Source organism: Squalius cephalus (genome assembly GCF_949319135.1).
Source record: "Squalius cephalus genome assembly, chromosome: 9".
Lineage (NCBI taxonomy): Eukaryota > Metazoa > Chordata > Actinopteri > Cypriniformes > Leuciscidae > Squalius > Squalius cephalus.
Genome location: NC_137130.1, coordinates 28,111,079 through 28,125,361, shown reverse-complemented (window position 1 = coordinate 28,125,361; position 14,283 = coordinate 28,111,079). Strand labels below are relative to the sequence as shown.

Here is a 14,283-nt window from a genome sequence, read left to right as displayed (position 1 = left end):
CCCAAAACAAACTCCAAATGAACTCCGTTTCGCCTGATTTTGTTCAAAATTACGTCATATCAGTTTGTTCTTCGATTTTGCTTGAGGTAGGCTATATCAGGACCATAAGTCTGTTATGTAAGCGTGAACTATTTTAAATAATTGAGTTGTTTGGGAATCAAAACACAGAGATATGCATATATGTCATTGCTGTAAATCAGAGAAAAAATATGAACAAGCCATCATACCAAAAACTGTGGCATTGATGTCCGTTTTAAATGTCCCGCTAGGAAATAAGTTGAAAACGCATGTGTAGATCCCGTCATCTAGAAGCCTCATTCTGAGCAGCTGAATTGAGCCATCTTTCTCTGCAACGTTTCCAGTGAATTGTACTCTGTCCCCCAATCCATTTTGGTGTTCAGTTTTTCCATCTGGCCGAATGGCAGAGAAGATCTCCTCTTCAGGGTTTTCTCTTGTCTTTTTCATCCATATAATACGAGTTATAATTTCATCAGTCTCAGTCAGCTGACACAACAAAGTGGCATTCTCTCCATAAATGACTGTTGTATCATGACCAATAACCTTTACACCTTTAACAGAAAAAAAATGCACAAAGTACATAAATTAGCAAACACTGTACATGGAGATGTTCAGTTGGGCAAGTAGCATGAAGCAGAGCCGTTGACAATACCTAGTGACTCAGAGAACCTTTAATGACTTACTTTCTTCTGCAGAACAAGTTATGGTTACTCTTGACTTCTATTTGAACAAATGTCCCAGGACATAAAACAAATCTGTATGTTCTACAAAATAAATAAAGTTATATAGGTTCGAAATGACATGAGGTTGAGTAAATTATGACAGAATTTAACTTTTTGGGTGAACTCATTGACAGCCACAGACACTCTTTCAGCATGGTCCTGCTGATAAAATTGCTGTAAGGTGTCATAAAACCCTAAAATACATTTGTTTAAGATGTTAACATACATATGTGCTCATGCATTATTTTCAATACTAAGGGGAAAGTGGTTATTTATTATTATTATTACAATTTTTTTGTCATTTCATTCTTCTGGTTAAAGCAAAGTAAATGAAGTGATAAAGCTCATCTACTTCAGTGCTCCAAACATGAACCAGCACCATTTATAAGCTTTTATTCCATATATTCAAATCATGAATCATGATGATTCATCATTTAAACTAACAGAAAACTGATGTTGGTTCCAGAAAATAGAACAGATCAGGTTATAAAAACTAATTTGATTTGTTATTTATAGTTTTAATAAATATATTTCTATCATGACAAATCTCTGAAGATTTTTAGCATGGTAATGGATATGATAATGTTAATGTTTTTGGTCTTGGTGGAATAGATCAGCTACACTGTTGATTATTAAAATTGTTGCTGTTGTAGATTATTGTACAGGGACTTGCAACTGTCAATACGCTGCTGTGAGCAAGTAAGGCATACTGCTTCAGCACAAATAGCATATTTAAAATTAGTCTACCCTTCCGTCCATTTTTTAATGGGATTAATAGAGTCTGCGTTCGAAACCGCATACTCACTGAGTAGGTACTTAATTTCAACAAGTACTTACATATCAAGCGCTAAAAGAGTAGGTATATAGCCTGATCACATTAAGTATGAATGATATCCGGGACATCTGCCATGTTGACGTTATCACAAGCGCAACAACTTAAAAGATATGTGCGACAGGTTTAATTCATCAATATCTTGATAATGATTAAACTTGCTCATTTTGTGGGCTTGTTGAAGAATCAAGTGCCCATTTATTTTGTGATTGTAGTTTAAACAATACATTTAGGGTTGATTTAAGTTCTTATATTTTAAACTCTACTAATGGGACCCACAGTTTCATCCATAAAGATATTATTTTTTATTATGAAAACCCAAAATCATCATCTCTTAAATATGTTACTAATTATTATATTTATTTTATATGCAAAAATGTTCACCCACAAGCAAAAGTGGCTTAAATCTCCTTTATGTTTTCCTCTGTTTCTTGTTGAATTTAACTCTCGTTTCATCCCTCAGGCTTATAAATGAAAAAAATGTATTATGAATTGTTCAAATATGTTTAACCTTATCATTGTGCTTTTTTTCCTGTGTATATATTCTGTACAGTATATAATCTCATATTATGATGTACGCAAACCCATGATATTTATGTTTTCTTTTCATTATGATTGTTCATTGTTAAAGATACAACCATGGTGTCTTTCCCTGATCTTATATGTAACTAAGTTCTGCAATAACAAAATGTTATGGGGGACAGGTGCACTAACACCTCATAACATCAGTAATAACTGTCATTCTAGGTATCGTTTGCAATGTTTGGAGTGTCTGCACGAAGGAGATAGACTCAAAGATCTCGCCTTTGGAGAAGACTGTTGATTTTATACTCGAAAAATGTAATCATCACTCCTTAAAAATTAAGATTACCCCAAAATGAATTGCATTGCTAGCCACAACACTTACACACAATAATAATAAATGCTTACCAATACTTAATTGTATTACTTTTTACTAAAAATGATATATTTAAGTAAAACAAGCTAAATGTAATTTGTTTTGTCATATGACAGAGCTATGCATGAATACACTAGACAAATGCAGTGAACTTCTCAATTTTCAGTCAAGCAATGAATGAATGCATAAATTAAGTAAGGAATAATTGACGACAGGCCGTTGAATTATTAGAAAAATAATGCACACCCGAGGTGGTAATGCGGTCACGACGCGAAGCGGAGCATTATTTTTCTAATAATTCAACGGCCTGAAGTCAATTATTCCGCTTATACTATAGTTACCACACCTCGAAACATTGTTCAGATTATGTATTTCAAGACGTTTGTAAAGTTTTTGTATGTAGGCCTAAAACAAAACGCTCTTTGTAAAACGCTCTTGTATGTAGGACTAATTTCTTACGCATCTAATCCCATGCCTCCGTTGCTAATTCCAAAACGTCATTTTAGAGTTAGTAACGGAGGTTTGAGCCACTGATAGCAGACTAATGCTGGGGACACACGACTAGCTGACACATTCTCTGACTGTTTTCATCGCAGCATATTTTAAACACCGACTTTGAACACAGACTGAACGCGCTGAACACGCGTTTGGGCATGATCAGTCATCAAATTACATTCATAACCGACCTTAAAGTGTGTCCTTGGCTCGGCTTTATGCAGTTATTAGAGAGAGATGTTGCAATAATGAGACAGAAAAGCATGTGCGTCAATATTATTATTTATTTATTAATTCAATTAGTTTTAATTCATTCGTTCATTTTTTTTCTATTATTGACAGATGACAGTATGACTAGCCAAATAAATGACAAAAAAAAAAAAAAGCCTTTTAAGTAAGGCCTATCAATAATTATTTATTTGTTATATTATCTGCAATAAAAATCCGTGCTGCAGGACTATCCATATATTTAGCCTCAGTTTAATGTTCTATTGATTATATAGGAATATACTTTATTTATTAAAATTAAACTGCATGTTTCCATTGATTGTGAAGCTAGACATTGAAAATTGCAGATCAAGCGCATGGGGCTAAATGTTTTCTTATTATGAATTGTAGGCCTATCCTATTTTCCGTTATTACAGTTAACTACGCGAAGTGATATGGAACTGTAATGCGGTCAAGACCTGCGTTTCCCTGAAAATAATGCACACCTTAGAACGTTCGTCAACCAATCAGATTCAAGCATTCAACGGCCCTGTAGTATAAATATATTTTATTTACTGACAACTATAAGAAACATGAATAAATGAGTAAAAGAATGAATAAAAGTAACCATCACAAACAAATGCAAAACAAGTCAACAACACATGAAACAAAGCTTTATTCAAACGTATTGTTCTAACAATCACGTATTTACAGTCAATGAACCTCACATCCTACAACCATCTCAACACAGCTGTGCCAATTCTGCGGCTTTATTCTGATGAAGCAGCTGACCACCATGCCCACCTTAGCCTTTGACATGCTGAAAACACACTGCTATATTTTCTTCATGGCCAGAGGTGAACCATGCCTTCGTGCCTGAGGTTGTTGTGCACTGCTCTGTGCTTCACTATCGGAGGCAGAAAGGGCAGGTGGAGGGTCTCATCCGTGACACTGTACCATTTCCAGGATGCTGCTGTCTCCTCATCCTCAGTGCTCAAACCAGTCTGCCGACATTTCAGATCCTACGAAAATGCTCAAACATTAACAAAAGCAGTCATTTTAACAGCATAATGTAATTTGATTTCTGTATTGGAAGTAACAAAATTATCTTACTTTATACTATTGTTTCAGGTTTTCCCTTTTTTTGTCCACAAATGCAGCCGCCACCTTTCCTTGCAGGTCCTGCTCCCCCACAAAAGCTCTGCAGCAAATGCACAAAAATCAAGAATCAGAAAAGTGCTGTAATAACTCGGTTAGAAATTACAATCATTAAAATAATCTACAACTTAAGATTTAAATGGATTATTCATTTCTGTTGTATACTCACTCAAAGCCTTTGATGGCAGCATTCACCTTCATGAGCCACTCTCCGACGGATAAACACACGTGTTCATCTGTCCCTGTAACATCCAGACAAGATTCACGTTAACACTGTGATTTGTGCTCGTTAACTGACTTTTTATCCAACATAAATGTTCCTCAATTTATCAACAGTACTAATGGACAAATAAAATAGATAACCTAGGTTTAGTTACTTTATAGATGTATTTACCTTATTTAAACACACTTATCTAATGTAAACAGTGTTGACAACAGTGAATTCTCCTACATAATAGCACACATACACCACTCAGATTTCTATTTCATGTTGTGATGTGCTCATCTGCAAAACTTCTAGAATATCTAATTATTCTAATTATTTTCCTGTCAGATGTAAGTAGACATTTAAAATAAGCGTCTTTAAGATGTATACGGTTTATGTAAGCCCACTTGATGTACGTGTGCTTTCTGGAGCTCCCCTAGCTATAATAAAATGTGTTTTTACAGAAAAATCATAACTATACTATACTGTCTAGCATCTTTACACCTTCAACAATTCAACAGTTTACAGTAGTTCAACAGGTGATTTTAACACAAGGAACCTTGTTTACTCACATTTGAAAACACTGATCTCCACGATGTTCGATTAGGACACATCCTCTCCCGTGGCCTCCTGGGATAGAAAAGTATCCGTCGATGGGTGCTTCAGAATCTGGGCAGACTTCCAGGACCATCCGGGAACTTCTCGCCTACTCTTTTTAATGAACACTGAGGTTTCGGACATGCTAGGTTAATCCTTTCACATACTGTTTTCTCCAACCGTAAAGTAGTCATATTCGGACACACTATTTGTATATCTCGCAAGAATTAGTAAATCACCCAGGTAATTCTTGCCTACTCTTTTAAGAATACTAAGGATTTGTACATATTCACTTGCCTACCTACTGCTTTTTCCCCTACTATAGAGTAGGGAAGCATGTGGTTTCGAACGCAGCCAGAGACTGCTAAGATGATAATAGACGTCACGGCGAGTGAGAGTACATATATAAATGTAGGTAGAGCAGATTCTGGGTCTTATCGCTAGTTAATGTTAAACATTTTGTAAATTTTATATACTAATTACTGAACACCTGCAGACACACTTTTGGCAGAGGTCTAGTATCCTTGTGTTGTTCAGGTCTAATGTTGAATAACAAGCTTTAAGGACACACAACACACGTATAGAATGCAATACTATCTTCAAATTCACATATTGTAGATGACCTTACCAACCGTGGTACCTTGCCGTGATCGTACCTTGCCGCGATCGTACAGTGGTTAAAAGAAACACAATACTTGACGAAGACACATGGCAAACATGAGGGCTTAAATATATACAAGGACTAATGACAAACAAGACACACCTGAAAACAATAAACACAAAGAACCAATGAGAACAAAGGAAACGTGACATGGCAGGATCACATGAGGGCCAGGGAATCACATGACAAGACAGGAAACATGACTGTGACAGACTGCAAATTAAGACATGAAATAAAACCAAAACAAGACGTGACAGTTGAGTCGGCTATATATAGGCCTCCTCTCGAGCTGATTGGATAGATCATTTGAACGTGTTCCTCCTGAACTTTAGTAATAACACAGTTGTTCGGTAATTGTTCTGTGCTTGTGTTGTTTTTTAATTGGTTTTTGGTTAAATGCCTGAAATAAGGTCTGTGGTGAACACAAGCTAAAGAAATCTTAACGTTTTATGCTATGACATAAAATACATCAGTAATACAGTTATAATAATAATAATAATATGATTTTTAAAGGTTGTCAATGACAATAAACGTCATCAGCCGAACAGGAAAACTCATCTACTCACCAGTCCGCTTTCACAGCCTTTTAATCACACTCTTGCAAACTATACTAGCTCGAACTTTCAGGGAAAATGTTTTTAAACAAAGACTGAAAGAGTTGTCAGAGGTTTAGTAATGGTGACGTTATAAAGTCATGCAAACGCGGTGTAGTTTGTTTATAGCCACGATTAGATTTTGACTACTGATGATTGTATTAACACTTCAAAATTCAAGTTGTTCATTTGTGAAGATTATCACGATGAACAAAACATGTAAGAATCATAAAGTGTTGTTAGTCACAGACCATATTTTCTGAAATAATCCAAAAGCCAATGGAAAAATCCCAGTGGGTTTTTATCATTACGACATTACTTCAGAACTATAGTCGCATGCTAGTTAACGTCATCACTAAAACACACAGGCAACCCTGTGGAGTGGGGGTTTAAAGGGACACCAGGCAAGTGTTTTTTCTCTACGAAGCTCCCCCTAGTGTCTGGTGGTAAATGCTTTCAAACACTCTGTTGTAAAAACGAACTGTTGTTCCTCCCCCCTCGCCACGAGCAACCCAGCTGATCAGCTGTCAACCCAGCTGAGCAGAGGAACCGGCTATTTCAAAACCAGTTATGTCTACCGAGGCAAGTAAAGCAATATTTTATTTCCAACTGATGGCGATTTTTTTTTTTATTGTGTTGTCATGCATACTAACGTTAGTATTTTTACCGGGAACGAACGATATGAACGAGGCGAACTACTGCTTTCGTGTTTGTTTGTTTTTGGGAGAGTGGGCATGAGCATAAAAAAATATATATCGGAGGCTAATATTTGTCTAAAGTTATATTAGCAAGGTCTATAAGTTAATCTCGTAGAATGACGGTTTACCTTTGCTTGTCTAAGAAAACATCAGAACGTTTTTTCTAGCTCGATCATGATATGTGCAACATGTTATGCCTATTATCAGACGCGTTGACTTAGTGACATAAAATAGAAGTGCATGTTACACAAATAAAACCTACAGAGGAACGGTCAAACAACTACAGAAATCAAACGTGATGACAATGACAATAATGACAATGCTAACATCAAAGTTATAGTATCTAGCGTACTAGTAAGCCCGTAACAGACAGCGATCATAATAAAAACCTTTACAGACAATAGCAAACATCCTGAGGTCACAATTACTTGAAATTTAAATATTAAACACAGTTTATTCCAAAGATACTTGCAACAGCAGCCAGGTCAGCATCCGTTTTGCAGGCTTCTGTTTCTCTCAGTTCTTGCCATTCTGAAAAAGCCGGTCCAATATTTACTCGAGTCTGACTTCTTGCTCGGTCAGTCTCCCGTTTCCTCTTTCGTTGGTCCTCCGACAAAGATTTCCTAGCTTTCTGCTTCTTTTTTACAGGCTCAGCCATAACTCAATCTTTCATTGCCCTTCGCTTATAGCTAGCCGGTGTTTGAATGGGGGCGTGTACGTGTGCAGTGCCGTCAAGCAATTCGTTACATCTCGAGACCTGATATCACGCGATACTTCCTGACGCCGATCCGCCGGCCCAAAGTTGCAAGTGAGTTTTTTCCGCTCTCGGGCACCAGGGGGGTGCGAAACCACCACCATTCAACCCGAAATAAGTAATATAACCATTCCACTGACTCCGAAGCTGTTCAGTTAAGGTAAAAAAGTTACCTAGTGTCCCTTTAAGGTAAACTTTAGGGTTACAGATGATTAGTCCAAATTGCAGACCCTCAGGCAATTTTTATGATAAATTCCAGAATCACATTCACAACATGTTATTAATTTAATTCTTTTCCTAAGCAAATTTTACATTCACAAATGGTTTTCAAACTGTAAACCTGTCTTCTCATTCTTCTTGAAAGAAATAGAAAATTATCTAAATGTGATTTCAGTAGGCCTATCTACTAATAAGAAAGCTATAAGGACTGTTAGAATTTGTACTGCCTTTGATCTCTTAATGTGAACATCTTTATGTGATGTACTCTGGCCCTACCGCTTTACTTTTTAGGGCCCAAGCCCTGAAAGGACTGAAGCTGGTACCCGGGCGTGGCAGGGGGGCTCGACAGCGCCCCCTGGAATGGGGTCCGAAATCTTGGTCCATATATCAAACACGCTTGCATGTAATAATATGAAACTCAGTACACATATAGATCTCATCGGGCCGAACAACTTTCGTGCTCTAAGTTTTACAAAAGCCCAACAGGAAGTCGGTTATTATACGTTGTTTGGAAAACGCATACAATGGAATGTGAAATACTCCTCCTAGGGAATTCATCCGATCGCCACCAAACTCGGTGTGAATGAAGTCAAGACATTGAGGATGAATTCTTGCGAACAGATTTTTGATATCTCGAACGGTTTGGCCGTGACGAGGAAACGAATTTATGGCGAATAATGGGACACATGAAGTGTGTTATAACTTCTGCATACATTAACTTATCTTGATGAAACTTCAGCAGTGTGTTCGTTGTAAGAGGCCGATCACATGGATGTGACTATTGTGAGTCAAAGTTATAGCGCCACCAACTGGCTGCAGGAAGTTTGTCACTTTCAAAATGCTTTGAAGTCACTTTGTTATTTTTACCCGATTTGCTTCAAATTTTATGTGTATAATGTAAACACACGGCAGATGTAGACCTGTGGAAGGATTATTGATATCTTTAATACTGTTGCCATGGCAACGCATCAAACATTAATATTCTTTTTTGATGCGTTTGAGACTCTTAGCATGCTTGAAATTGGATGAAACTCAACAGACACATAACACTTATTAGCCAGTAGACATGTGGAAAGTTTCAGAAACGGGCATGGCGGGGGGGCTCAACAGCGCCCCCTTGAACGGGGTCTGAAAACTTGGTCCATATATCAAACACGCTTGCATGAATTAATATGACACTCGGTACACATATAGATCTCATCGGGCCGAACAACTTTCCCTCTGTCAAGTTTCACGCCAGCCCAACAGGAAGTCGGCTATTATGGGTTGTTTGGAAAACACTTGCTGTGGAATGTGAACTACTCCTCCTAGAGAATTAATTAAATCCCCATCAAACTCAGTGTGCATAAAGTCAAGACATTGGGGATGCTAAATTGCGGACGGATTTTTGATATCTCGAACGGTTTGGACGTGGCGAGGAAACAAATTTATGGCGAGAAAAGAGAGACACAACGTGTTAAAACTTCTGCATACATTAACTGATCTTGATGAAACTTCAGCAGTGTGTTCGTGGTAAGAGGCCGATCAGATGGATGTAACTATTGTGAGTCAAAGTTATAGCGCCACCAACTGGCAGCAGGAAGTGGGTCACTTTCAAAATGCTTTTGACAAAAGTGTGTGTGGGGGGGGGGGGGGGGGGGGGGGGGGGTTAGTTTTACCAACAGTTAAAAAAAATCAGTACGTATATTGGTCTCATCGAGCCGGGCAACTTTCTAATTTACAGTCATTAGCTCAGACCAACAGGAAGTCTGATATTTTGGTTTGAATGTGGATTTCTTTGCAAATTCAGCCTCTGAATTTTTACCCACTCCTCTTAAGTGGTTTATTTTATTCCCACCAAACTTTTTCAACATGATGAAAATACATTAAAGATGCTATAGCTGCGAGCAGCGATGGAGGGCCCAAGCCGGCGGCACCGCCACCCCGGTGCCTTTAGGTAACTAAAGGCACCGGGGTTGCGGTGCCACCGGCTTGGGCCCTCCATCGCTGCTCGCAGCTATATTTCTTCTTTTTTTTTCTTTTTCTTTTTTTTTTGGTATCTTATATACATGTATATTTGTTGTCATATTTGCTGTTGTCCCCTTTATTATTGTTTTGGTTGATATTATGTGATGTATAATTTATCTTTTGTATGTTACCGTTCTCAGCATTAATAAAAAAAAAAAAAAATAAAATAAAATAAATGCCTTTATCGCGGTCGATATCTTCTATAGGCTAACAGACGCGATGGCGGAATCTACTCATGATGTTTTATAAACAAAGTTCGGGATGAGCATGTTCAAATAATCAATCCAATCAACTTGTCATCAAACTATTACCATGTCTACCCTATCAGCATGAGAGGAAGCATGTATTCACTCCAACATTCCTTGACAGTTTTCAGCATCCCTCCACTCACTCTCGGCTTGTTCTTCCACAGCCTGGAATACGGGGGGAGTAGCCTAGGGTTCGGGCCGAATACCGAGCCTGGAGCCTCTCCTCGGACAGCGCGCCAAATATGCATTTATTCTATCTGACTTTATTTGTAAGTGTTAACTCGTGAAATCAATTCTCCAGCGGCAGTCATGTTTGTTGTAAACGAATTCAATCCAAGCGCTCTTTGGTGACGTGGATGATTCATAGGATGATTACGTTACTGTTGATCATCTGTCCATCATCGTATAAACCCTGCCCTGACAATTTGATTGGTTCGAACAATTTTTGGGGTTTTACGGATGGGCGGTCCCGCCCATCCGTAAAACCCCAAGTGGACCTCTAGGTTGAAAAATCGTCAATGCAAGTGAATGGGAGAAAATAATTATTTCCTGGTCCCGTTTGAATTGTGCCATGAATGTGAACATATGTTGTCCGTAAATTTTTTTTATAATTTTTCATGTTACGAGTTTGACAGTATTTGGTATGATTCTTTGGCTAGCAGTTGTGGAAAAGACATAAGAGAAAGACTGTGTGTTCGACATCGGCTGCGGCTGGATGTAACCGATCGGCGAGAGTAGCCGCGTGAGGGCGAGGAGGAGCTGCAAACGGAGACGTGAAGTCGGACACTTTCTGGTTCCCGTAGTGACCGCTCACGTGGTGTTTGCATACTTTGCCACAGCTGAAGTGAAATAAATGCAATATTTGCCAAATAAAACACAGATGTTTCTGAGACATTTTCATTCAATATTTTATGTACTGCTTCATACAGTGTCTGTTTGAACAGACACTGTATAAAGTTCAACATAAGCTACTATCAATGAAGTGGAGTCTACGTTTTTTAATTTGTTTTAATTTGACAAACATGACACAATATAACACTGCAACTACATGAAAAAAGTGTTTGCTGTTATAAAAAAAACCTGATTTGTGAGCTTTAGAGGAACATGCGGTGAATCCGGCCAATCGTGGAACAGCTGTGTCGTCATCAGCCCTCGTGCAGCCGCTCTTGAGAAGCTGCGCTGGCTGAGTTCTCTGGCTACTCTCGAATCGCTCTCGCGGTACTTTGATGGCATACGTCACAGTCACGTGTTGTCGGCGCTGTATCAAGTCGGACAAAATTTCAAACCGGCATGCACTGCTTTAAGTCAGCCGCCGATCGGTCTGCGCAGAGCTGCATGAAGTCGAACAAGCCTACAGCCATGTTTAGCGGGATCCGTGAGCTAGTGTCCGTGTGCGAGTGATGGTGACGTTTCAAACACGTCAAAAGCTGCGAAGAGTTGTAGTCCACAAAGTGCTCTCACACAAAGTCTAACCGTATCAAACTTCTAAATTGTAGCATTCTTTACACGAAAAGTTATATAAAAAATTCACAGACAACATATGTTCACATTCATGGCACAATTCAAACGGGACCAGAAAATAATTATTTTCTCCCATTCACTTGCATTGACGATTTTTCAACCTAGAGGTCCAGTGGGGTTAGCGGAAGGGGCGGGACTCAACGGATCAAGTCCAGACCTATTTTTTACAGTCTATGGTCCAGACCGAACTTCCCGACCAAAGAAAATTGGTGGGTGGGGCTAAGTTCGGCTGGCATCCAGGCTAGCGACCAATCCTTTTATTATTATTATATTAGGCTATTATTATTTAAATCAGTCCCTCCAGTTTTTCGCGATTCTGCGATCGCTGAATACAACGCAAAATCAACAAAATGTCGCATTTTTTTGCGATCCTGCATAATTCCTAATTTAACCGCAAAATAATCACAAAAATGAAAAAGACCTCACAAAACATAATCACCCAATTGAAATATCTCTAGTTTAATTAAAGTTTCAATGCATTTTACGTGTTGCGCACGGCACGCGTGATGTCTGTGAGCGGTCTGTCAGAAACATGGCGAAAGAAAATTTGTCTCACCTGCCCTCTTACATAAGCGCCAAGGACCGTGCTGGCTAAGCCTGATATATTGCACGAGAGTGGGGGTAACGTTGAATTGTTTTGTGTTCACTGCCTGACTGCAGTGTGAGTGTGTGTGTGTGTGTGTGTGACTTGACTGCGTGTCACCGCCTGTCAGCGTATAGTATTGAATTCTCTTTATAGCGCTTGAACAAATACACATAGCTACAATTACTTCAAAATATTCATCTTGGCGAGTATTTACGTAAAACAATCAGTAATAAGTAACTGATTGGGACGTTTGTCATTACTGTAGTAGCTCTTAAAGTGACAGTAACCTAATTTACCTGCTCCTGTCAGTGTTGTTAATGTTAATCAAGCAACAACAATATGTGCTGTATTTAATTTTTTTTTAAACATTTAAATAAAAAATAAATACATAAAAAAACGTAAATTATCCACTGTTTGTAACTGTATCCTTGTCTTTATTTGTCCTGTTTTGTTTCTTTTTGTTATTTGTTCCTTTGTTATTATTTCATTACTGAGTGCTTGATTATTTAAATAATTACTTGGATGTTCCTGGTCTTGCGTTGTGCCCATAGGTTGTTTTAAAAGTTAATTTGATTAGACCAAAATAAACAAGCTTTATGCATTTTGTTTGTGATTTGTGTCATGTATGACTACTGTGCATCTGACATAATACTATTATGGTTTATGTGATGTCCTAATTATAAAATATTTAAAAAAATTCACAAATTTCTGGAAATTACCACCACAAAATCAGTCATTTTGATCGCAAAAATCACACAAAAAAATCGTGAAGGGACTGTTAAATGGTGAACAATAGACCATTATTGTGAGGACGCCAAACCGTTTCCAAGGGTTATTCATACAAATATGGGGATTTGCATCCATATTTTTGATTACATTAAATAGGCCTATCTTATTTAGACTAGTCAAAATCACAATACAGTTAGCCTATCTGGAATTGGTATTTTGAGTAGTGCTGTCAGCTTTTGGCCGCACGTGGCCGTTAGAGAGAGGACTACATGGGAAGTTCGGCTCTTTTACGACTGGAACAAATCCACATTCACTGTCCTCGCGGCTGCTGCAACTTGCGCTCACTCGCTTATCAATAAATTTGCACCTGTCTTTGTAGAACTTAAAAAAAAAAAAAGATGCTGCAGCCATTGAGCAGCCGGTGGGGATATAGGACGACTCAACTCCACGGACAGTGTTTTATCAGACAATAACTACTCAAGATTTTGCTTTAGTGTAATTTTCGGGACAATTAGGGCCGGATTCTGGACAACAGCTTAGATTTCGAGACTATCCCGAATATTTCGAGACTATCCCGAATATTTCGGGACGTCTGGTCACCCTATACACAACAAAGGCTTAATTTTCGCTTGTAAAAAGCAGCTGATGTTTTTTTGTTTTGTTTGTTGTTGTTGTTGTTGTTGTGAAAATGACGTCCCCTAGAGCTGTGTAGGCTAGTACAGATAACAGCACATGAACTTGAAAAAATGGCGGTGGTGTGAGTCGTGCAGGTAGAAGGAACCCAAGAAATAACTTTCATCAAAATTTACAAAAAATCCTCATACTCTTCATTTATTTTTCAGTACTCATCAGAAAATCCTATGTGGTTTTAGTCTTGACCGACTTGGACTATTTTTGTCGATATTTATTTTCGGTCTCATACTTTTACCATTGCATTCTATGCTAACACACCTCGACTTGCTATGCTAAATTCTGAATAAGTTTATAAAGTTAGAACTGCTGTAGTCTACGCCTTCTAAGTGAAGTGATGCCAAAAACCAAGCGCCAGACAACAGCCATGACAACAGTCATGGAACCAACTCCCGACGTTGGAGCGAATGTTATTGTGGATATGGATGAGCTGGAAGCAGCTGAT

At 38.3% G+C, this 14,283-nt stretch overlaps 1 protein-coding gene across 1 annotated transcript in view; it reads right to left on the bottom strand.

The window, feature by feature from the left end:
- Positions 1-14,283, bottom strand: part of LOC307163952 (poliovirus receptor-like) — a gene marked incomplete at its 3' end in the record, with an annotated part of 46,646 nt that overhangs the window by 19,210 nt on the left and 13,153 nt on the right. The window contains exon 2 of the mRNA XM_079880299.1: positions 228-569. Within this exon, the coding sequence (XP_079736425.1) occupies positions 228-569 (342 nt within the window). The remainder of the gene's footprint in view (positions 1-227; positions 570-14,283) is intronic.